The sequence below is a fragment of the Sturnira hondurensis genome, unplaced genomic scaffold (assembly GCF_014824575.4).
Source record: "Sturnira hondurensis isolate 20B ecotype Veracruz unplaced genomic scaffold, ASM1482457v3 Scaffold0014745, whole genome shotgun sequence".
NCBI classification, from domain to species: Eukaryota; Metazoa; Chordata; class Mammalia; order Chiroptera; family Phyllostomidae; genus Sturnira; species Sturnira hondurensis.
Window position 1 is genome coordinate 1709333 of NW_028087376.1, and position 24930 is coordinate 1734262.

The window sequence follows — 24930 nt, forward strand, 5'->3', positions numbered from 1 at the left end:
GCCTTTTCCAGAATATAAAAGAGTTGAAATCATACCATATGTAGTCTTTTCAGATTGGTTTCTTTCACTTAGTAATGTGCATTTAAGGTGTCTCCATGTCTTTTTCAGGGCTCATTTCTTTGTAGCACTGAAAAATATCCCACCCTGTGGCTCAGTGGATTGAGTGCTGGCCTGCAAACTGAAACTGGTTCGATTTCCCAGTCAAGGCACACGCCTGGGTTGCTGGCCAGGTCCCCAGTTGGGGGCATGTGAGAGGCAACTGAGCAATGTATCTCTTGCACACACACACAAAATCCCATTGTCCGGATGTACCACAATTTATCCATTCACCTGTCAGATATCTTGGTTACTTTCAAGTTTTTTTTTAATTTTTAAAAATTTATTTAAAACTGGCACATTTATTTATCTTTAGAGGGGAAGGGAAGGAGAGAGGGAGAGAAATATCAACATATGGTTGCCTCTCAGGCATCCCCTGCTAGGAACTGGCCTGCAACCCAGGCATGTGCCCTGACTGGGAATTGAACCTTGATCCTTTGGTTTGTGGGCCCACACTCAATCCACTGAGCTACACCAGCCAGGGCTACTTTCAAGTTTTGACAATTATGAATAAAGCTGCTATACGCATCCATGGACAGGGTTTTGTGTGAACATAAAATAAGTTACTCATTTGGGTAAATACCAAAATCATAATTGTTAGATCATACAATAAGAATATGTTTAGTTTTGCTTAAAAACAAAACACCAAACCGTCTTCCAATGTGTCCATACCATTCTGCCTTCCCCCAGCAAAGAATGAGTGTTTCTGTTGCTTCACATCCTTGTCAGCATTTGGTGGTGTCAATGTTGTGGATTTTGGCCATTCTAATAGGTGTGTAGTGGTAGCAACTAGCTTTCAGTTAAAACAATATACAGCTTTGGCTGGTGTGGCTCACTGGGTTGAGTGCCTGCCTGCAAACCAAAGGGTTGCCAGTTCAATTCCCAGTTAGCGCACATGCTTGCATTGCAGGGTCAGGTCCCCAGTAGGGGGCACGTGAGAGGCAAACACACAGTGGTGTTTCTCTCTGTCTCTTTCTCCCTTCTCCTCTCTCTGAAAAGAAATAAAGAGCCCTGGCTGGTGTGGCTCAATGGAATGAGTACTGGCCTGTGAACCAAAAGGTCACTGGTTCATTCCCAGTCCAGGGGCACACCTAGGTTGAGGGCCAGGTTCCCAGGAGACAGCACGAGAGGCAACCAGACATTGATGTTTCTCTCGTTCCCTTTCTCCCTCCCTTCCCTTCTGTCTAAAATAAATAAATGTTATTTAAAAAGAAATAAATAAAATCTTATCAAAAATGTAGTCTACTCTTCTTCACAGTGCTCCAGCCCCTAAGGCTGGCCTCACCACCGGAGATGGGGAGACATATAAGGAATTGGCATAAGACAGTCACACAAAATGGAGCTGGAGGAGCCCTTCTTGTGCACAGAGATACTCTGGAGAATAACTCAGATACTCCATTTGATCTCACACCAGGAAACTGGAAGAGGATAGAGGCAATTGTAAAAAGGTATCCCGAAGGGCATAAAGCAGCAGCTGTGCTTCTTGTCCTGGGTTAATCCAAAAGACAGAATGGATGGCTGCCCATTTCAGCTATGAGCGAGGTTGCAGAAATTTTATGAGTGCCTCCAATGAAGTATATGAAGTAGCGACTTTTTATACAATGCATAGTCAATCCAAAGCCAGTAGGAAAGTACCACCTTCGGGTCTGTACCACTCAACCTTGCATGCTGCAAAACTCTGACAGCATCCTGTAGGCCATTCAGAATCGTCTTGGAATAAAGGCTGGGGAGACTATACCTGACAAACTTTTCATTCTTACAGAGGCACAGTGTTTAGGGACGAGTGTAAATTCACCAATGGTTCAAATAAATGACAACTACTATGAGGACCTGAAGCCCAAGGAGATTGGAGAAATTATTGAGGAGCTCAAGGCTGATAAAATTACAAAACCTGGGCCAAAGAGTGGATACTTCTGTGCTGAGTCAGCTGAGCGTCTCACCTCTTTGACTGAATCACACTAAGGACTTAGTGTCAACGTGCAAATAGGCGTTTAGTTTATATTCACTTGTAAATATGTCACTGGAGAAATAAATATGACTTTCTTATCTAAAAAAGGGGGTACGTGTACACCAGTGTTCATAACATTATTCACAATAGCCAAAAGGTAGATCCAAGTGTCCACTGACAGAAACAATCCAAGTGTCCACTGACAGAAGAATGAATAGATGAATGTGATGTATATAACTCAGCCAAAAAAGAATGAAGTTCTGATACATGTTACAATATGGATGAACCTTGAGGATACACTGAGTGAAATAAGCAAGACACAAAAGGACAAATATTGTCTGATTCAATGTGCAGTAAGTTCATAGAAAGAGAAAGTAGAACAGAGACACCAGGGACTGGTGGGAGGGAGGCCTGGGATGATGAAAAATTCTGTCTGGGATGATGATGAAGTTCTGAAAAGAGACAGTGCTGATGGCTATACTGCACCGCTAATGCATTTAACGTCACTGAACTGCACACTTAAAAATGGTAAATTCCATGTCATGTGTATTTCACCAGAACTGTTTAAAACAATAAATTTTTAAAAAATATTTTATTTATTTATTTATTTTTAGAGGAGAAGGAGAGGGAGAGAAACATCAATGTGTGGTTGTCTTTCTTGCATCCCCTGCTGGGAGTTGGCCTGCAGGGAACCAACCTGCAACCCAGGCATGTGCCCTGACTGGGAATCAAACTGCGATTCTCTGGTTCGCAGGCCCGTGCTCAATCCACTGAGCTACACCAGCCAGTAAAACAATAAATTTGATTGAAGTGATAGTTGCATAATTCTGTAAATTAGTAAAAAATCAAAGTCTCAGCAAGATATTTTTGTTATTTATTGTTTGTACGGTTTTGATTTTTTTTTGTTTGATGAAGTAATTTCATACTTCATCAGAAAGGAAAACAGAACACTCAGGACATTTTTTAAAAAGAGAGACTAATAACCATAAGATACAAAAATGTATTACAAAGCTACAATAATGAAAACTTTTTAGTACTGGCTTTGGGAATACAGGAAGGAAGGAAGGAAGGAAAAGAAAGAAAGTAAAAAGAAAGAAAGACAGACAGACAGACTTAGGAGTATGGCTGCTGCTAGGTAGCTCAGTTGGTCACCCCAAAACACCCAGATTAAGAATCATCCAGTGAGAATCACCCCAAAACACCAAGATTGGGGGTTTGATCCCGGGTCAGGGCACAGACAAGAATTAACTAATGAATGTATAAATAAGTGGAACAACAAATCAGTATTTCTCTCTCTCAAAAAAAAATCAATAAGTTTTTTAAAAAGAAAGCTTTTTAAAAAAAGAACTTAGGAGTATGCATTAATTTTGTGTCTGTTTTCACAGCACTGGTGAAAGGCTAGCATATTCCACGACTGCTCTTGGGTAACTAACAGTTCGGAGGAAAAAAAGGTTGGATTCCGCAGACTGCACATTAGAACAATTAAGTTAAATTTTACAATGGAAATTGTCAAAATAGTTATAAATAAACAATAGGGGAATGTTTTTGATATTCTTTGAGTGGGAAGGCAGGACACCAATGACAGAATTCCTAAAGGAAATAACTGACAAATTCAACTACAGGGAAAATTAAATTTTGAAATAAATACTATAAACAAAGTTAAACTGGGAAAATATATGGGGTACATGTATGCAAGAAAAAGGACAGTCTTAATTTATAAACTCTTAAAAGTTAATTTAACCCCAATAAGAAAAATAAGCTAAAGTTGTAAATAGACAAATTAAAAAGCAATACATAGAATAATAAATTTATCAAAAATGTTTCTCTTTGCTAAAAATCAAAGAAGAGCAATATTATAACATATGTGATATCATTTTGACCTATAAATCTGGCAACATAATGATACCCAAAACTGGTACAATTTGGGAAAATATCTTCCGTGCAGTCCTGGTGGGGCTCTAACACACAAACCCTTTCTGAAGGCTTCCTTGCATCTAAACTTTAAATTATCATAACCTTTAATCCTGTACAAAGATGTGTGTGCATGATAGTCTCACACTGCAGCTTATATCTGCAAAACATTGGGGACAATCTGAAAATCTTTTAATAGATGTACATAAAACAAATTGTGTGGTATGTACATAGGAGGTGGAGAAAGACAATGAAAATGGTAGTGTGTATTAACCACGTGGAGTAGATATATAATACACTCAGAAATAAAAAATGTAGATCACACAAGAGTAGATAAAACATGACCTCATCTTTGTAAAAATTATATTTTGAAAGACTCCTGAGAAATACAAAAAATGTCACAGAAGACCCTGCAAAATTCAAAATTACGTTATTTTTTATTAACTTCCCCTAAAGAATGAAGAAAAGGTGGAGAGAATGTTTTTGAAAAAACTGCATAATTTTTTTCTGACTTTCCACTAAAGTTTCACAGAGTGCCTGCTTCTCAGTCAGCTACCCGGCAAAGCACCCCCCCACCCCCGCCTCGCCCCGCCCTGCCAGCCTGTGGTGAGGTCCACTCGCGTCCCAACAGGCACTCACACCAACACTGAGCACGTGCTCGGATGGCGCAGCTATAGGAGGTAAAGAGGCTTTAATTGTAATAATAGTAACTGTTGAAAGTGGAGCCCATGTCTCAAAGCATATTAATTACAGTGTGGCTTGTTCACGGATGCTGACAAAACTTTTCTGTTTTTGTTTATTTGCTCAAGTACCATTGCTATGGAACACAGTCCACACGTCACAACATGGGGCTTCATCAATGGACTTCTGTACTCTGATACACTAAAATGCATCACTCTCTCTCGTACTCTGAATGAATCATGTATCTTTGAGGGATCATGCATTGGTCATTTGAAAAATACTGGCTGACTCAGGGACATCTTTTAAATGTTGAGACATTTTACTACATAGTATCAAATGATGACAATAATATCACCATTGAGCTCAACAGAAAAGCTTTAAGTATTGGGAAGTAGATTTTGCCAAAATTCTACTTTTCATTTGAAGGTTCCTTTTATCATTGGGTGACAAATATAATCAGCTGTTTTCCTGGAAGTGACAGCTCACTTCATTCATTTTTGAGAAAATGTCTGCCCAACACTCATCCTTCATTTGATGGTCAGCCATTCGAGCAAAAAATGGGGTTCCGCGAGAAAAGCAGTCAATTCAGCTTGCGACTCAAACACATGACTTTCCTGGAGTCAACCTTCGCGCTTCTGTGTGTGGCCCAAGTACTTCGTGCACACTCTCCATTTCATCAGACAAAACACTAAAAAGACACGCACTCAAAGGTTGAGAGTTAATACAATGAATAATTCTGACGGCTCCACTAAGATCATTCTTAAACAAAAGAAACACTTCTTTTCTGTGGTTGCATGCAAGCACAGAATGCAGTGACCACTAGGTCAGCTGGGCGCCCTGTCTGGGATGCTGCTGTGGCACCAGCAGGCTCCCTGGCCAACTGCTCTGGCATCATTAATGCAAATGTCAAGTCAATGAAATTGGAAAATAGTGTCTAGGCATTGCTACCATTACTAAACAATACTGACCTCTGGGATCCCCTGCAAGTGTCTCGGAGAACACAGAGTTCTTCAGATCACACCTGAAGTGCAATCATAAATGTTACACATTGCTTCAAATTTTTATTTTTTAATTTTTATTATTATTATTTTTTAATTTATTTATTTATCTTTAGAAGGGAAGGGAAGGAGACAAGGAGAGAAATATCAATGTATGGTTGCTTTTTGGTGCATCCCCTGCTGGGACTGGCCCCTGCTGGGAACTGGCCTGCAACCCAGGCATGTGCCCTGACTGGGAATCGAACCTCGATCTTCTGGTTTGCAGGCCCGCGCTCAATCCACTGAGCTACACCAGCCAGGGCTGCTTCAAATTTTTAAAACTCAAGATCCAAAAGAGTCCGCATTCTGTGATTGATGTCTTTTAATGCAAGACAGCCTCCTGCGTTTCTTTTTTTTCCTTTGCCATTTATATGCTGAAAATATTGGGTTGTTTATTCTGAAGAATTTCTAGGCAGTTTGAACTTTCCCGATAATCTTTTTAAAAAAGATTTTTAAAATTTATTTTATAGAGGAGGTGGGAGGGAGAAAGAGAGGGAGAGGAACAACAGTGTGTGGTTGTCTCTCGTGCACCCCCTCCTGGGGACCTGGCCTGCAACCCAGGCATGTGCCCTGACTGGAAACAGAACCGGCAACCCTTTGGTTTGCAAGCCAGCACTCAATCCACTGAGCCACACCAGCCAGGGCAGATTTTCCTGATAATCTCACATTTTAATTGTGAATTTCTCTGTTTCTTCATCTGGACTCTGATCTCGAGAAGGTCAAAGGTTAAGAAGTTTGGCCAAATGTTAGCAGTGATTCCCCACTCCTTGCCAGGTCTTAAAATCAGTGGTGGGTTCCAGTTTCTTCTCCTGCCCTCTTTCTTTCATACTCTTTTTTAATTTCATTAATTTTTATTGATTCTAGAGAGACAGAGGAATGGGGGAGAGAGAGAGAGAGGGTAATATCAATTTGTTGTTCCAATTATTCGTGCATTCATTAATTGATTCTTATTTGTGCCATGACCGGGGATCTAACCCACAACCTTGGCATATCAAGATGGTGCTCTAACCAACTGAGCTACTGGCCAAGGCTATTTCCTACTCTTTTATTCAGCATTCAGGCGATCGAGATTTGTCAAGCCTTTTCTAGGTGGCAGGCACTATGCTAGGGTGCAGCTGTGAGCACACATTCTAATTGGGAGGCCAGGCAATAAGCACTAAGTGAAATCTACAGCATGTCAGGTGACATCCACCGCTAAGGAGTTCCTAATCGAGGGTGGTGGCAGTGAGATGGTGGCGGGTGGAGGTGGAGTTTTGAATGGAGCGGGTAGGGAGGTCTTTACTGAGCAGGTAAGGTTTGAGCTAAGACTCCTTCCTTAGTCAGTCAGACATTAGGATCCCTAATCAGATCTCTACTGGCAGATGTTCCTTCCGTGGATTACTTCCAGAGTCAGCTAACACCACTCCCTCCAATCACCAGTTCCTCCTAGCAGTTGATCTGCCTCCCTCTATTGTACCTGAGGTGATGGGAAAGCATGGCACCCAATGACGGCTTTCCCCTCCTCATTTGAGGCTCTAGTAAGTGGCCTCCAATCTATTTTTCTCATGGCAAAATTACAAAGTAGGAAGCCTGCAAACATTCTCCTGATATGGAGAAAAGTGAGTATCTCCTGTTCTCTTTTCCCTTATTTTTGACATAAATTAACTCTGGGGGAAAAACTTTTTTTAGGAAACTGGTTTTGTATTTTATTTTGTTTTGTTTTTCTAGAAAAGCAATAATGAAGAACACTGAGGTAGTATCTATCCTCCCCCTTATCATGTCTTTGTGGCCGGCTGTTGGCCACATTTGCCAAACAGCACGAAGGAAGCTTATTCCTGTCTCAGGAGAATTCAGCACCTCAGTGTGATTTGGAGGTCATTATGAAAGAGAAGTGGCCCCACTGAACAGCCCACCTGTGTCCACACCCCTTGCAACATGATTTTGCAGGTTTTCTTATCGGAAGGTGAAAACTATTTCCCCACCTCTTCAACTGAGGCTGACTGGGTGGGTTTTTTTTTTTTGGCCAGAGCCTTAAAGTCTGAAAGTATCTCCCTCAATATATGTATTAAATTCAAAGAGAAAAAGGCAACTTGACAGGGCAGAAACCCCACAGACACCACCTAGCCTAAGCAATCCAGGTTAATGTCAGAGTAACAAAACAGCGGTATGTTACACTGCTGACCTGACTTACTGGGAGGGGCACATCACCTCTTTGGTAGTCTTGCAAAAACATGTGACCTCAATCTCTTGAGAAAATGTTAGACAACCCAAATTGAGGAACATTCTACAAAGGAACTGATAGTGCTGTGAACGTTAAGGTCAGAAAGAGCAGGAAAGACTGGGGAATGGTCACAGACTGCAGGAGACAAAGACAGCTACATACAGTGGGTGATGTTGGATAAGGTCCTGGACGAAATAAACAAACCAGCGCTCTCCCCCAACGACACAAGAGGATGCCAGTGGAAAATCAGGTGAAATCCAACCTGTAGTTTAGTATTGTACCCAATTCTCTAACGGTACCAATTAGTATTTCACCAGTTCTTATTTTTGATCATTGTACTGTGGTTATCTATGATGTCAGCATTAGTGAAAACTAAATAAAGAGTATATAGGCTCTAGTATTTTTACATTTTCCTGTAAATGTAAAATCATTGCAAAATACAAAGTTGAAAATAACACAGACCCCCACCCTTTATTTGTTATTCATATAAAAAAAGCTTTCCTCTTCTGGCACTATGGTTGACTAGATGCATCTCTGAGCTGATGCCTTAGCTGCACCTTCCAAAGCCGTTCCTTCTATCTCTGTGAGGTTGGTGGCTCCACATGGTGAGGTGGATATTAGGGTGGCTATTGATATGGCTGTGAAAGAATTCACAAAGAGAGGAAAACGCGGAGAGCAAAGTTGTATTCACTTTCCAAGGGAGAAAAAGGGCTTGGCACAGAGAAATGCACCAGTCCTGGGGACTGGGGTCTTGAGCTTTTATTGGATTGTAAAGGGTTGGGGGACGGGGTTTACTGTGGTGTGGCTGGCTGCTGGGCTGTTAGAGGTGTCGCAACACAGGAGGTTTGGGTTATTTTTGCGTAAGCTGCAGTTTGCTCCAATGTTAACTTTTGCCTGCGACTGTGGAGGGTGGTTACTCGAGTTCTTTTCTTTCTTTTGCAGACATGTTCTAGTTCCGGGGACAGAAGCTCAGAAGAGTAAAACGGCAATTATGTATAACAAGGTCACAGGCCTGCTCAGCAGAGGGCACCATGACAGCAAATGGCACCGGCTCTGTCTTTTCAATAGACGATAGAATTCGTGAATGCCCTGGTCAGTGGTGAAGACCACTGGTGTACCTCCTTTGTGGAAAAGTGAGTCACTTTGCCTGAAGTGATGTTATGTCGTATACCATATGGTTGGATCAGACACTGGGAGCCTTCAGAGAGAAGGGCTAGCTGAGGCCATGCAGGCAAGAGAGGCAGACCAATACCCCTAATATGTGTTGTGCTGATGATTTCAGTCAAGATAAATTGCTCCCCTTCCCAAGTGGAATGTAATCAACTTGTTACCACGGGATGTGACTGGCTGGTCTCCCTGAAGAATGGTACCATGTCAGGAAGTCAGGGTTGCAGTAGGGTAGACCCTCAGCAGTGGCAGTAGCTAGATCGGCCTTAGTCAGCGGGTGCCCCTGCTGGTGGGTGCACTATTAGTCTGTATTGCTACTATTATTATGCCCTCATTGGGGTGGCTACTGACAGAGCCTGGCTGATGACAACTGGCTGATTCTTGCTGTCTACTCTATTTAGTCTCTCACATTGTAGATGTTCTTCTGGGTGTTAACATGTATCAGATTGGGTGACAAAGATCTCACTTTGTACCTACTTTTGTAGCTCCAACTACCCAAACCTCTTCCCAAAACCCCCCTGACCCTAATTTTCCAACCTTTCTCCTTACGGGCCCCTGACCAGCCAGCTAAGACATTCACCATTGCCCATGGGCCTGTATATATTCCTTGGTTGGGACACTTTCCTTTCTACAAAAGGGGATGACCAGGTGCACGACCGAGAGCTTTGCCAACTGGGAGGACTTCGGGGGGACCCCTAAGTGGAGCTGTAGGGCAGCATCAGTCCATTTTCAGCTTGCATGCTCATATTGAGCCAATTCATTCATGAATCAACTTGAACTTTTCCTTTCTATCAGCCAGTTATAAGAGTTTCCCTGGATGGCCACAGGTGTGAGCTGAGGGACAAGTGTTGGCCAAGCAATGGGGGGTGATATGGGGGCCTGGACTGCCTGCTCAGGCAGCTTGCTTTGCCCTCTGGCCCCGACTGCACCCCATTTTGTCTGTTCCCCTTTCGTCCAGGATGGCTTGTTTGGGGCCAGCCTGACTCTGTGACTTGGTAGGTCTGACCGAATGCAGCTCATGATGCTCAGCTTTGGCCACATGGTCACTTGAGGTCTTGGGGCCACAGTCACCACCTTAACCAGGACCTAGTAGTAGGCCAGTAGGCCAAGGGTGGCTTTTTATTTATTTTATTGTTTACATATTATTTTATCCTCACCCTGAGGGTATATTTTTTTAAAGAGAGGTGGTAGGGGAGGGAGGGAGGAGAGGAGAGAGAAACATTGATGTAAGAGAGAAACATCAATTAGTTGCCTTCTCATATGCACCCTGATTGAAGATCAAACTTGCAACCTGAGTATGTGCCCTGACTGAGAATCAAACCTGTGACCTTACAGTCTGTGGAACAATGCTCCAACAACTTAGCCACATCAGCTACGGCCAGGGTCAGTTTTTAAAATGCTATATATCTATTTGCATACACAATCTGGCTGCCAGTGTATGTACTGCACTGGTCCATGTACCTGTGCACTGTGTGTACACACTGTGTGCACATACTGTCATGGCTCTGCTCCAGAACCTTAGGGATCTACACGGTGGTTCATTTAGGGTTTGCCATGCTCTCTACCTGGTATCTACTCCCCAACCAGAGATAGATAGCTCTCATATTATTAGCCGCATGAGGCTAATGGCTACCATATTGGGAAACACAGACATAGAAGGTTTCCCTCAGCACAGAAAGTTGTACTGGAGAGCGCCACATGGAGACCCAGCAAATCGTAAGAAAGACAAGATTAGAGAAATATATAAAACAATTTTACAGGGATACAATCATCTGAAAATGGAATGTAGAAAATCCTGCAGAACAAGTGACCCAGTTTCTTTAACAAATAAATGGCACGGAAAAATGGGCAAGAGGGAAATGGTTGCAAATGGAAAGAGATTTATAAGGCATTAAATGAATACGTTTTGTCCAAATGCCTTTTGGACTTTCACTGGATTACGATTTGAACTAACCTTCTGTAAAAGAGGTGTGTTTAGGAGACAAGCCAGTTAAGCAACACAGTGAGAGTGGAAATGTGTACTCATTCAAATGTGGTTGCGGGGAAGGGCCTAAACAGGTGTTTGTATTCCTAATTCAGTTTGGAAGAAAAACAAAGATAGGAATAGCTTTATCTCAGTAATGTTAGCAACGTGCTCCTTCAAATTTGCTGTGGGAGGGAAACTGAGCTTGAAACGCCTTCAAGAGCAGCATCCACATCACTCCAGGGTGGTCCTCCGATCTGCCCAGGTGGGAGGGTGGAAATGAAAAAGATGCAATGGTCTTTTCCTTCACTTATCTGGTGAACTGCTGCACATCCTTAGCCCCCCTCTTCCAGGAAAGCTTCCTGGCTTACCTTACTGCCCCACTCTAACTCACCCCCTGCCCTTCCCCTCCTCACAGCCCTGATTTTGCCTGCTCTGTGACACTGGAGCTGAGACTTGCAGGGTGAGAAAGACAAGTGTGTGTGTCAAGGCCCTGAGCCTGGCTGGAGTTCCAGGTATACAGGAAGACAAAACGAAGCCAGAGCTTTGAGGCCGAGGAGATTGAAAGGAAGTGGGTTACATGGAGAGGTCCGCAGGGGTACACAGAGAGGTCAGCAGGAACTAGCAGGACCTTTAAGGCCATGACAAGGAGTCTGGCTCTGAAGAACCATGGGAAGCCCTGCTATTCTGTTTCCCTTTGTGTTAGGCAAGCCTCACCCTCCTTTGGAAGTACCGGCAGACATACCTAACTCAGCAGGTCTGGCAGGGCCACCTTAAGGAGTGCCACCTTAAGCAACCTCCACCCCGAGCACAGCCAATGAGGTGGTGCAGCTTAAATGTCCACAGTCCTCTAACCACTGCCCAGCCATGGCCTCTCTGCTCCGGGCTGCAGCAACCTGGGGGCTGTTTCCCTGGAGGGGCTACTGCTCCGGGGTAAGGCAGGTAGGCAGGGGAAGCCCCCTGCAGGGTGGGCCATCCCCATGCCAAGCTCCCACCAGGCTCTGTGGGGCCCCAGCACCGTATGACCTTGAGCAGAGGATCAGTGGGTTCACGGTGTGTCAAGTGTGGGTGTGGAGTGAGGTGGGCCGAGGTTCCCACAGCGCAGTGGAGCCCTGGGGTGCCAATGAAAGGTTCATGGGCAGCAGGGGGCCAGGTGTACACCTTTTGAATAAGTGCCTGGGAGGCAAGGACTTGGGTTCTTGGCCAGGCTTTCCTTAACTGATTGGTGTCCATTCCCCATCTGTAAAATTGGGAGAAATCCCTATAAGGGCCCCCAGAAGCTTACAAGCCCCCAGGCGAAGTGGAGTGGGGGGGGCACTGCAGGTGGTGGGCAATAGTTAGCCTGATAACTTTTGACTCCTGTCCTTCAGTTAGCAAGTTCTGTGTGTGCCTGGCTGGCCTCTGGGAAGGGACAGTGATGAGTAACTTTACCAGGTACCACAGGCAGGAATGGCTTCACCCCTGCTGATGCCCCTTTTTGTAGAGTGAATGTGGTTCGTATTTTCATCCAGGTAGCAGTTTTTCCTACGGGAAACACTGACTCCTGAGGCTGTGTTTGGGAAGGGGCATACCCGTAGAGTGGGTCTGCTCCTGGGGGGCCTTGGAGGTGGTGTCAGCTGACAAGGCCCAGAGGAGGCCAGGGGAGGCCAGAGATGTTGGCAGCCCCTCTCCCCCTCCAGCCACACCCCTGCCACCTGCCTACCCCTGTGGCCCCAGCTGGCAAGGTGTTTCTTACGCGCAGGGCAAATTTAGCAAGGACTTTGTGGAGGCCCTGAAGGCAATTGTGGGGAGCCCCCACGTGTCTACTGTTGCTGCTGTCCGGGAACAGCATGGGCATGATGAGTCGATGCACAGGTGTGGGGCCCCCACCTCTGGGAGTGAGGGCTCTGGGCTGGCTTCTTCCCCACCCTTCTGTTTCAGGGTCCTCTGGCACTCTCTCCCCCACACCCTGTCCCACTGTGCTGCCCCAGACCCTGTAACACCTTGAGGATCCTTGAAATGTGAGCAGGACCAGAGAGTCCTATGCCCCGTAAACTTCCGAGGGTCTGGTTCTAGGTGCCAGCCTCCGGATGCCGTGGTGTGGCCCCAGAACGTGGAGCAGGTCAGCCAGCTGGCAGCCCTGTGCTACCACCAAGGTGTTCCCATCATCCCCTTTGGCACTGGCACTGGGCTTGAGGGTGGAGTCTGTGCCATGCAGGTAGGCGGCCCCTCCCGGGCCAGGCTCTGGCCCCACCGCCCGCATCCTGTCTGTGGTGCTCCCTCTGCCACACACAGCATGGGTGCCCAGGTCCAATCCCTCTTACCTGCTTTTCCGAGGCTCTGGTCTGGCTGCTGGGAGGTCAGCTTCAAGGTTGGGGTCCTGGGGACTGTGGCATGGCAGAAAAACTAGGCCAGCGGGCCCCTTGGTGCCCTTCCCTCCAGGGTGGCGTCTGTGTCAACCTGACCCACATGGACCGCATCCTAGCGCTAAGTCCAGAAGACTTCTCTGTGGTGGTGCAACCCGGTGTCACCCGCAAAGCACTCAACACCCACCTGCGGGACTGTGGCCTCTGGTTTCCTGTGGGTAGGCTGGGACTTGTGGCCCTTCCTTGGGGCCCTGAAGACTCCCTGGAGGGAGGACTCTTTCTGGGGCTTGAGGAGACCCCTCTGTCCCTGGGCGCCTGCTCCAGGCAGCCTTCTGCCTGCCCTCTGCTCCGCAGACCCTGGTGCGGATGCCTCTCTCTGTGGCATGGTGGCCACTGCGGCCTCGGGCACCAACTCCATTCGCTACGGCACCACCAGGGAGAACGTGCTGAACCTGGAGGTGGTGCTGCCCACCGGGCAGGTGCTCCACACCGCAGGCCAGGGCCGCCACTTCCGGTGAGCAGCCTCTGCCCGCAGGGACTGGGGCCTCCTCCCCAGGTGGGCCAGGCTTCTGAAACAGTCACTCGGGACAAAGCTGGTGGTGCTGGGGTCTGTTCTTTCACGAGGCCCACGTGGGCTGTCCCGGGGAACACCTGCCTTGGTGGCCGTCTGGGTTGAGGGGCCTAGCTCAGGACTTGGGCTCAGCACCCCACCTGGCAGGGGTGGGGGGTGGGGTGGTGGACACAGTGCCCCAGCTTCTAGCTCCAGGCTTCTGATCGGAAACCCGCTGTCATGGCCTGGTCACTCATCTACCTTGTGTGTCCCTGGGGGCCCAGGAAGAGTGCAGCTGGCTACAACCTCACTGGGCTGTTTGTGGGCTCGGAGGGGACACTGGGTCTCATCACTGCTGCCACCCTGCGCCTGTACCCTGTCCCCGAGGCCATCGTGGCCGCCACCTGTGCATTCTCCAGTGTCCGGGCAGCTGTGGACACCACGGTGCACATCCTCCATGCTGCAATCCCCGTGGCCCGCATTGGTGAGATGGGAACTGGGCAGTCCAGGTGGGCTCCCCAGAAAAGGCTCCCTTTGAAGACTAGCCCTCACCTCACCTGCCCTCTCCTTGGCCCCAGAGCTCCTGGATGAGGTCATGATAGATGCTTGCAACAGGCACAGCAAACTGAACTGCCCCGTGGCACCCACACTCTTCCTGGAGTTCCACGGCTCCCAGCAGGCACTGGCAGAGCAGGTGCAGCGAGCAGGTATACCAGGTGCTGGGGGGCAGGGGGCACAGGTTGCCCAGAGCAGGGCCTGGCGTCAACTCCCCTGCCCCCACAGAGATGATCATCCAGGACCATGGAGCCTCCCACTTCTCCTGGGCCAAGGAGGCAGAGAAGCGCAGCCAGCTCTGGGCTGCCCGGCACAACGCCTGGTATGCAGCCCTGGCTCTGCGGCCGGGAAGCAAGGTGAGCTGGGCTGGGGGAGGTAGAACCCACAGCTGAGCCCACAGACTCTGTGCCCAGCCCACTGTGCTGGTGTGCAGATAGCAGGCCGAGGCCCAGAGTGGGCAGGACTGCTCCCACCTAGCTGTTCCTCACTACCTAGAGGAAAGCAGCCATCTGCCAAACCCTGGTGAGGGAGCCTCTGCACTGAGCCAGGTTGTGGACACAGGGAAGGTGGGGCATGGGAAATGGAGGGGATGGCACTGGCCGGTGGGGAGCAAGGACAGAGTTGTGGAAGTCTCTGCTGGCAGTGCCTGGAGAACATGCCCCAGCCATCATCTTGTGGCACAGGGGAAAGTGAGGCCTAGAGAGGGGCAGACAAGTTTATGCGCGAGAGGCCAAACCCTCTAAGACCTTGAGCCCAGGGACCCCTTACCTCTAGGCCAGGGATGAGGGAAGAACCTCGAGGGCCTGCTTTCTGTCTAGGGATATGCCACAGACATTTGTGTTCCCATCTCCCAGCTGCCGGAGATCCTGGTGCAGGCCAAAGAGGACCTGAAGGCCTCGGGGCTCACAGGTTCTGCCTGCCCACTGCTGGAGTTCGGGAGGAGAGGGTGGAAGGCTGGGTCAGGGGCAGCAGCTCTTTCCTCTGGGCCCCCCAGGAGGCATTGTGGGACACGTGGGCGACGGTAACTTCCACTGCATCCTGCTGCTAGACCCGGAGGATGCCGAGGAGCTCTGCAGGCTTAAAGCCTTCACACACCAACTGTGCAGGCAAGAGCAAGGCCTGGGCCAGGACGGGGGTACTGACAGGAGTGGGAGGAACACCCAGCTGATGGTCTCTTCTCTGCTTCCCAGGCGGGCACTGGCACTCCATGGGACGTGCACTGGGGAACACGGCATTGGGCTGGGCAAGAAGCAGCTGCTGCAGGATGAAGTAGGAGCTGTGGGCATAGAGACCATGCAACAGCTCAAGGCCATGCTGGATCCCCAAGGCCTCATGAACCCAGGCAAGGTGCTGTGAGGGGCTCCCAGCACATGGCCCACAGGCCCCGAGGCCAATGGAACAGCCTGTCTGGACTCTTGTCTTCCCACCACAGAACAGCTCTGCCTTCGCCTCCTATCTGAAGGCGACCAAGGCCAGAGGAGGGGAAAGAAGCCTGAGGCCTGGCTCCTCCCTGGCCCCCTGGCTGTCGTCAGGAGCCTTTTTGGTCCATTAAATGGCTCAGGGTCACTCCTGGTGAAGCCGTTGCCTCTCTGCTCTCTCACACATCCTGTTCTGCTGGTGTGGGTCACCCCAAGGACTAAGACGACTCCTCTCCATCCAGGCCTCCCCACTGCTGGGAGCCTGGACAAAGCCCGAGGAACTAAGCACCCTTTGCCCTACTCCACCTGCCTGCTGACACACTCCTTTCATGTGGGAAGGGACCTTGATAGTTCTCTTTGGGGCCCCCAAATAAACTGGAACCTCATTTGCGGCTGTCTACAGATGAGCAGGCAGTGCCTCCTCCTACTCCTCCCAGGTCATGTGGCCAGTGACACCCCCATCCCTCATTCCAGACCAGTCCTCTGACTTACTGAAGCCTGTGGAGGGTCTGGGGCTCGGGATACAAGTGAAGGTTACTTCCAGGAACCCAGGTCCCTGTCCCAGCTGCTTTGCTGGTAAGAGGAACCCCAGGGTCTAAGGATTTGACCATGGCCAACATCACCATGGCAGACTTGTCCACTGAGTCCCAACTGGGACTTAGACATTGCAAACATATTCTTTAAGCAGCTGCTACCAACCACGGGAAATGGAAGTGAAATTATTCTCATACCATACATCTCCAGGGTGTGATGTTATACGCCCAGATCTTTTGCCCTCAGTCAGAATCTATCCACCAGGTGGCGAGCCTCCTGTCCTGGGATCCCAGGCCAGAGTTACTGTCCGGGTTACCCAAGTTGTTCCCCCTAAACCCACAAGAGGGCGTCCCACACCATAAGCTCAGACACCACAGCACCTGCCGGGGCAGTGGTGCCCAGCAAGCCAATCTCCACCCTCCTACAGGTCTCAGAGTCCTATTGTGTGGGACCAACTCCCTCACCCTCTGGTCCCTTAAAAAAAGGGCTTGGCCCGCCAAGCAGGGGCACCCTCCTTCTAGCCTCACTCTCTGTCCCAAGCCACCTCTCAACTCCTTCCTTGCCTTCCCCCTCAACCCCTCCACCTCTTCCCATCAGCTGTTCACCCTGGGCAGAGGAAGCCCATTGTGACTCCTCACTCCTTGGTTTCAGGAACCCTTCCTCTGGGACTTTTCTGTCCCCCGGCTGCCCTGGATGGGAGCAGAAGCTATGCCAAGGGGCGGTGTGGGGCGAGTCTCTTAGCTCCCTCCCCAAACCACTCCATACAGATCAGCCTGGTGCATTCCACTCAAGACACAGCTCACTAGACCCCACCCCCATTCAGCAGGAGCAGGCTCTCCCCTGCGGGGCAGGGGTCTTCTGATACATCTCCCACTGCCTGGCAACTAGTAGGTGCTCAGCAAATGACCATTTCCCCATTTTTTATTAGGAAAAATTCCAAACATACAGAAGGGTTGAAAGAACAAGTACACTATTCACTAACATATCAGCCACTGAAGATTCAACAATGATTATTTTTGTCCTATTTGCTGTATTTTGGAGAAAGCTATTTGAAATCAACATATTTCTTGGTATCATTCACCTACATAATTCACCATCTTTCTCCTAAGAATAAGGACATTCTCCTAAAAACCTGAGCAATATTAAACGCCACCAGGTGATTTTATAGCAGATGCTCTGGTCCAGGAAGGCCCACAAAGGGAGTGAGTGGAGCCTACCTCCCAGCTCCTCACCATCCCCTCCCCTCCAAGGGGTGAGAGCTGGGCAGACAGAAGAGGACAGATACCAGTTCCACCTGGGACACCCAGGCACCCATCTCGCCCCCAGGAGCTGGCAGTGTAGGTCTGAATTTGGAGGACTGCAATGTGCCAGGTGGGAGTGAAAGTCGCTGGAGTGGGGGGCAGTTAACATCAGCCCCAGGAGCCTGGAATAGCACCTGGCATGGGCTCCAGCCCTTCTCCACCTGGCATACAACCACTCGGTTCACCCAGGATGCTGCCAAGGTCGCCAGGCCTAAGCAAGTGAGGTGGGCATACAGCCCTCTGCCGGCAGGCCCCGGGGTCAGACAAGGAGATCTTCAGGGCCAGCCTTGCTGGAGAAATTAAATATAGAACAGGGAGACACAGTTGCCAGGCAGAAGCAGGCGGTGCTGTGAATAGAACAATGCTCTTTGCAGTGACGAGGCTATGAGGGAGCCTGCTATGCGTGTGCCAGGGGCTTCTGGGCAGACTTCCTGACCCTCACAGTGACCTTTGAGCTGCATGGTTTGGTCCCCAGGCAAGGAATCTGAAGTTTAGACAAATGAAGCCATTCTGCCAAGAAGCAGGGGAGCCACATGCAGACAGTTTAGAGTCCACGTTCTGGCCATCACGGTGATCACTGGTCCCTGGGGTCTCCGCTTCAGATCTGACTCCAAGACCCAGATATTCTTCAGTGTTTCTCTGGACGCGCTGAACGTGCCTGTCCCTTAGCTCACATTCACCCACCAGCCTGCATCGCCCTTGCACAGTAGGTGCTTCAAAGAGCATCCGACAGAAGCTGGCTGCAGAACAGGGCCTGGCAGGGCCAGAGCCCACAGAGGCGACAGCACGTGGAGGCCTGAGACGCACAGAGAAGGTATGGAGTCACCTCCCTGCAGAGGCCGCCTTCGCAGGCTCCGCAGGAGGCTCTGGCACGCTGCTCCGGGAGCCTGCCTGGCACAGGGACAGAGGCCAGGTGTGCACTGTTACCCACTGCCCGGAGCTTCCTGCCCAGCACGAGCTGTGCCAGCTCCTGTGAGCCTCGTGTGCCTCTGGGTTGGCTTAGCCCCAAAACAGGGCCTGTTTCTGGGCTTCAGTGAAGCATGCCCATGAGTCAGCACTGAGCAGCAGGCAGGCAGGCGGGACCCAGGACCGGATGGAGAGCAGAGGATGAAGGGGGGCAGGAGGGTGGGGTGCTGGGCCAACACCCACTAGAACCCACACCCTTGCAGCTTCCAGTGGCTGAAGACCTTTGCCGCTGCATATCTCGCAGTTTCGTCACAACCGCTCCACAGGTGACGGCAGATCGGTTCTGTGCTGCGTGAGAGGGTTAGTAAACCTGGGGGCTGGGGTCTGACCTGCCACATTCCCTCTATCCAGGTATGACTGCTCTGAGAACCCCATCTCATACCTACAGCTCTGCACAGCCTCCCTGAAGGAAGGCTAAGGGGGGGGGGAGGCGAGTGGGAGTCAGGGTGTCTAGACCCCATTTCCTGATTGTGCAACACTATTAAAATAAAGTCACACAATGCATCTTTTATTAGACATGATTTTAATAACATATCAAAACATCTTGACTAATGAAGAAAGCTTTCCCCCAAGCTCTGAACAATTTTTAAACATTTTATAAGGTTTTTTTTGTATTTTAATATATAAATACAGAAATCTATCTTGCATGGGCTGATGCCACGTGTGAACATCAATGGCTAAAACGTTCTCAGAGTGCCTGAAAACGGGTAGCTGCACATATCCCTTTAATAAGTCTTCTGTTTGTCTGTGTTAAGTTTTCTGGGGGAAAAATCCACAAGGGTCTAAGAAAAATGTTCGGGCATTTTTGCAGGACACTTGTGATTGTTAAGTCCTCTGAACTGACCAGAACCAGGAGGAAGGGAGGGAGGAGACTTGGGAATGGGGGGGAGGTCTTCCACGGTTTTTTGTTTTTTGGCAAAGATGTCAAGATCTCAGGGTCCGGAGGGGAGAAAAGTGCAAAACGAAGCCAGAAAAAATGGACAAAGAAAACCAGGGCAGAGTGGTCGGTGGTGGACAGGGCCAACTGACGGGGCGCTGGGCACAGGAGGGCTGTGCGTGCGGGCTCCCGCGCCCCCAGAACGCGAACCTGGGAACCTGGCTCAGTCACTGAGCAGGCTCTGGCGGGGCAGCAGACGGCGATCTGTAAACATCACGGGGAAAAACACCAGTCGACACTAGACTTTTTTTATGATTTTTTTTTTTGTAAACACTTTAGAGACAGCCCACAGTGCCTTTCAAAGGTGAAAAAGAAAATGCCCTTTCCCTCCTGGGATGAGGGGTGAGGGGAGGGATGGCGGCCGATTCTTCTCTCTGACTCGTGGCGCGTCCAATTTGGTATCCTCAGGGAGAAAGGGAGGACCATTCTCTGGAAGCCAGTGCGCGAGGGGTGCCCCGCCCCCACCGGTGTCCCCAGCTCAGCTCTGCCCCAATGTCCGCAGCCTCCGCTCAGGAACAAGGCTGGCTGTCCCTGCATGGACCACAACACGTAAGTCGTGCTCCCATCGGGCTGGAGCCAGCACACGCGGCCGGCCGAGGCGGGGCAGGGGCGCCTGCGGTTGCGGTCCACCCGCCCGAGAGGCCCGACCGCGCTGTGATCCGGACTCGGACTCCAGGCTCCACTCCCTCCGCTCGGCCTCACTCTCACCCTCGCTGCTGCTTCTCCCAGGTCCTCAGTTTCTGAGGTGAGGGTAAAAAGGGCCAATGTCCCTGATTTGTCTGCCATCACCAGCTGTTCTGGGACTTTACTTGGAATAAATAAAATAAACCTAACAAAGAACAAAACAAAACAAAACAAAAACGAGAGCGAGAGCAAGAGAGAGAGCGAGAGAGAGAGTGAGAGAGAGAGAGAGAAAAGAAAAGAAAAAAGGCCCAAAACCTTTGGATGTAAGAGGAGGTGGAACCAGGGTTGGGGTTTCCCTGGGGCTTTTGTCTGCTTCTCAGAAAAAAGGAAGTGCCAGCCCAGAACTCGGAAGGGACAGGTAACTCGGGGGACAGGAGAGGACGGTGGGCAGTGAAGTAGGTGCCCCAGGGAGGAAATGGAAGGTTCCAGAGGGGGATTGGGTGTGCGCATTTTAGGGAGGAAGACGCCTGACTGGCCAGCTGTGGAACTGGGGATCGTGCTGGGGGCGGTGGGCTGAGTCTGGCCTGCACGAGGGAGGAGGGGCCTGAGGCCGGAAGAACCAGCAGGGGAACAATGGCTGACAGCAACCACAGGGGACAGCACACTGTCCCACAGACTGTCTCGTAGAATGAGTATGAAGTCTGTACGGGGGTGGGAGCAAGGACTGGCCCCACCTGCTCAGCAAGCAGGAACAGGTGGCAAGCCCAGGGTCCCGAGCTCCTGTGGCGTCTCCCACCCTGCACATTCCAAGGGGACCTTCTGGAACCTCCGTCAGGGAGATTTGCCCTGGATGTCTGGTACAGACTGGTCTTTCCCCAGAAAATCAACTGTACTGGGCAGGTTTCCTTCATGACCATGCAAGGTTGTGTCTTCCAGCCTCCCCAGAATCTGACCCCTGCCACAGAACCACTAACTGGTAAGGTGCTCCCTTTTCCCCGGGGTGTGTTGAGGGCAACTCAGCTTCCACCCCCAGACTCCAGAGTGATCTGACCTCCAAACCCCAAGCCCAGAGCACCCCCAACCACCAGCGCACCTTTGAGAGGAGTCAGCAAGCACGCCCAGCAGGGTCAGTCCGCAGGGTGTTCTGGACAAGACCTGTTCACTTCGAACCACGAGTCTATGCAGCTGAGGCGGGAGGTGGCAAGGGGAGACACGTTACTGCTGACCGGGGCTCCTTAGGGAACTCGCTCCAGGGGTCAGGTTTCTGAGCAGGGGTTTCCTAAATCTCGCCTGCGAGGACCCCAGGGGAAAACAAGCGTGTCCCCAGATACCCACTTTCTGAAGCAGGAAGAAGGCAAAACACCAAGGTTGATCTTGGCGCAGCCCAGGCAGCCAACATGGTATGGTGGGCACAGATGGGGTGGGTCTGGATGCTGGGCGGGGGGGCGGGGGGTGCACAGGGCAGGGTGTGTGTGGCCTTGAGAGGGACCAAGACCTCACCTGCACAGAACCCAGGGGGATGGTCGCAGCTACTAGCAGCTAGCAGAGTGCCGGGCGGCCTGTCAGCTAGTCCTAGGGCTTGAAGGGCAAGAAGTGGGACCCAGACCCGAAGGCAGCCCTTTACTCTGACTCTAGGGACCTGAGAGAGCCCTCTCTTGGGTCAAAGGAGCAGCTTTCAGGGTCACTCCCCAGGTAGTGACTTCTTATGGGACGCCCCCAAGCCAGCTGGTTCCGTTGGCTGTGTGTGGCAGCCAACTCCAAGCCATTCCCAGAGAAGGACAGCCCTCTGGCTTAGTGACACTGCCAAGCACAGCCAGACAGGAGACAGAGTGAAACCCTGGTCTCCAGTGTTACAGAAAGAGCTGTCTGAACCAGAAAGGGAACGGCGATTGCGCCGAGATGGCCTTCTGATTTGTAAACCAACATCTGGGCACTTTCAAAGGCAGGACCAAGAGAGGCAAAATTCTCCCCAGAGACAGAGACTCCCTTCTTCCGATTCTGGTCGGTGGCTGGTTCGGACACAGGCCCCTCCTCCAGGCCAACCTGGAGCCTCCCCTGCCTCAGCTACATCTGTGTGCCGGGTACCGTGGCTGCCCTGTGGCCAGCGGCTCTGTGAGTCAGGCCTTGGAAAAGCCCATGTGTCAGAATGAAGCTGAGGCTTGAGGAGCAGCCAAGTGCAGGTGGCAGCCTCAGGCAGCACAGAGTGCCCTCCCGTCCGGGGTGGGGAGGTGTCTTCTTTCCAGTTGGAAACAAGAACAAGGCCCCTGCTGGGGCCTGAGGACAAACCCCGGCCCTGCTAATCATAGCAGCTCCAGTGCGCGGCCCCACAGGTAGTGGTGGCCCCTGCCTCTTGGCTCTCTGAGGAGAAGGGGGCGTCTGCACGGGCAGCAAGCATGCCCCTCCCTGCTGCTCTCGCACACAAGCGAGGGGCCTCACCCCGTGGAGCAGCAGGGTCCACAGAGGAAAAAAGGCCTGGGGAGATGGATGAAGAATGAACCAGCCAAAGAAGGGAAACTTTGGCTCTGTGGGATCCTAAGAGCCTCCAATCTGTGCAGCCCCACAGGGCTCCCCATCATCGCCCACCATCCTCAGGGGCCATCAACTTGGAGCAAAACCTCCGGCAATTCGGCTCAGCCCTGTACTCAGCATGGCTGCTGGCCTCTGCCTCAACCCCACTCACGTCCCAGGGAGAGTGGGGAGTTGTCCCACAACCAAAGGAGACAGAATGGCTAGTGATGAGGGTTTGCCAGTCTCCCCTGCCCGTGTAGAAAGAAGGGGCCCCCTGGGAGCTGGGATGTGGCTGCGTGGCCCTGCCATCCTCTCGTACCTTTTGTGATAAATGCACAGGCAGGGCAGCCTGGCTATCGTGTCCCCCTGAAGCAGCTCTTCCAGGCAGATCACACACTCACCCGCGTCTTTAGTCAGCACGTCATCTGCAAAAGGGAACAGGGGAGATGGTCAGTCAGCAGCAGACAGGTGGCACAAAGCAAGCACAGGTCTGGAACGGGCTGGGACTGCCTGGGGCACTCAAAGTGTGCAAGGCACTGTAGGGGACACAGAAGCCCAAGATGGGCCTGGACCTGAAGGCCCTCACTGCAGACACAAGACATGCGTATCACACTGACAACTATGCAAAGACAAAAGGGAGTTAATCACTGAGAAGTCACCCAGGGTATAGTTAGAGGGCGTGCAGAGGGCAGATGTACAGCAGAGGCAGCATGAGACAAACCACGTCCCCGAAGAGTCTTTCCCCTGATCACACACAGACCACGTACACGGATTTCTGGTTTGGAAAAACATGGTGACAGCGAGCGTTGTACCGCAGGATGAGGTAGGGATGAACGGAAGGAAGTGCCCTTCCACTCACGTACAGGTGCTCTCCCAAACACTTGTACAGGCACGTCAATAGCAGCACTATTCACAACAGCCGAAAGGAGAAACAAATGTCCACCAACTAATGAATTGATAAACAAAAGTGGTCCCCCGGCTGGTGTTGGCTCAGTAGATTGAGTACCGGTTGCTGGTTCAATTCCCAGTTGAGGCACATGCCTGGGTTGCAGGCCAGGTCCTCAGTGGGGGACGCACGAGAGGTAACCACACATTGATAATTCTCTCCTTCTTTCTCCCTCCCTTCCACTCTGCCTAAAAACTAAATAAATAAATAAACAAATTGTTTAAAAAATGGTATACCGTTGCAATGGAATATTACTCAGCCATGAAAAGGAATGAAGAACCAATGCATGCTACAGTATGAAGGAACCTCAAAAACATTATGCTAAGTGGGGACCTCCGGCCAAGAAGGTGTAGGTGGAAACACTGCCTCCTCGCACAACCAAGTTTAAACACAACAAAGTTTTAGTAACAAAAATGCAACCAAAACAAAGAAAATTGAACTGTATGAATGCCTGACAACAACAAACCATTCATCTAGACCGGTAAGAGGGATGGTGTCAGCGGCTGGCAGTGCAAGGTTGCGCAGGAAAAAGTGGCCAGACCAATCCAGGTGCACAGGCGGCAGATGGCAGATCCCAGGTGAGGGGTGGCAATGGGCACACCCAGTGGGGGCGCAAGCGGAGGGCTGACTGTAGTCACACATTCACACTCAGATAAACCAGGCAAAGGAGCGAGCAGTGAGACAGACCATGCAAACCAGGGCCCCAGTGATGGGAATTAAGAGTCTAAAAGCACCGATTGGAAAAACTTTCGAGGTTGAGGTGCCGGGAGAAGCTCCCAGGCTCACAGAGAGTTTGTTGGAGAGACCCACAGGATCCCGGAGGGTGCACAGGCCCACATACCCAGGAGCCAGCACCAGGGGGGCCAGGTCTGCTTGCAGGAAGCAGCAGAGGGGACTGAAATCTAAGTGAGCAGAACAAAAGCAATTGCCCATCTCTGACCTCGCTCCCACATACAGCGTCACAACCCAGTGACTGGGTCACCGCACCTGGTGAACACCTAAGGCTCCGCCCCTCATACATAACAGGCGCGAACAGACCAAAACATCACAGTTCAAGAAGAACAGCTCAAAGCCCCAGAGCCAATACTTCTACGTGACCAAGAGATAGCCAACCTATCACATGCACAGTTCAAAACACTGGTGATCAGGATGCTCACTGAACTGGTTGATTTTAGTCACAAATTAGAGGAACAAATGAAGGCTAAACTAATTGAAATGAAGGGAAATGCACAGAAACCAACAA

The 24930-nt window shown here is 50.4% G+C and overlaps 2 protein-coding genes and 1 pseudogene across 4 annotated transcripts in view; 2 read left to right on the forward strand and 1 right to left on the reverse strand.

Moving 5' to 3' along the window:
- The first annotated feature begins 1389 nt into the window (after positions 1 to 1389).
- LOC118999267 (NADH dehydrogenase [ubiquinone] flavoprotein 2, mitochondrial-like) lies at positions 1390 to 2143 on the forward strand (annotated as a pseudogene).
- A 9685-nt stretch (positions 2144 to 11828) lies between these two features.
- Positions 11829 to 16030, forward strand: LDHD (lactate dehydrogenase D). Its single transcript, XM_037063620.1, has 11 exons — positions 11829 to 11945; positions 12745 to 12857; positions 13059 to 13200; positions 13425 to 13566; positions 13703 to 13862; positions 14183 to 14382; positions 14477 to 14605; positions 14682 to 14809; positions 15272 to 15362; positions 15448 to 15559; positions 15644 to 16030. The coding sequence occupies exons 1-11, from the start codon at positions 11871 to 11873 to the stop codon at positions 15807 to 15809; spliced, it is 1458 nt and encodes a 485-aa protein (XP_036919515.1). The 5' UTR covers positions 11829 to 11870; the 3' UTR covers positions 15810 to 16030.
- Positions 16031 to 19573: 3543 nt separating this feature from the next.
- The window catches only part of ZNRF1 (zinc and ring finger 1), a 92069-nt gene continuing 86712 nt past the window's right edge, over positions 19574 to 24930 (reverse strand). The window contains exons 3-5 of one of the 3 annotated variants that reach the window (XM_037063621.1): positions 23061 to 23166; positions 21327 to 21418; positions 19574 to 20140 (exon numbers count right to left, since the gene is read on the reverse strand). In XM_037063621.1, coding sequence (XP_036919516.1) covers positions 21361 to 21418; positions 23061 to 23166 — 164 coding nt within the window. In that variant the 3' untranslated portion in view covers positions 19574 to 20140; positions 21327 to 21360. The other 2 variants (XM_037063622.1, XM_037063623.1) reach the window with 2 other exon arrangements.

Excerpts from the sequence above, each read along its gene's own strand:
- LDHD (XM_037063620.1), top strand. The coding sequence starts at position 11,871 with ATGGCCTCTCTGCTCCGGGCTGCAGCAACCTGGGGGCTGTTTCCCTGG. Across the intron at positions 13,863-14,182 it reads GGCCAGGGCCGCCACTTCCG|GAAGAGTGCAGCTGGCTACA; the intron begins GTGAGCAGCCTC and ends CTGGGGGCCCAG. Across the intron at positions 15,560-15,643 it reads TTCACACACCAACTGTGCAG|GCGGGCACTGGCACTCCATG; the intron begins GCAAGAGCAAGG and ends TCTGCTTCCCAG.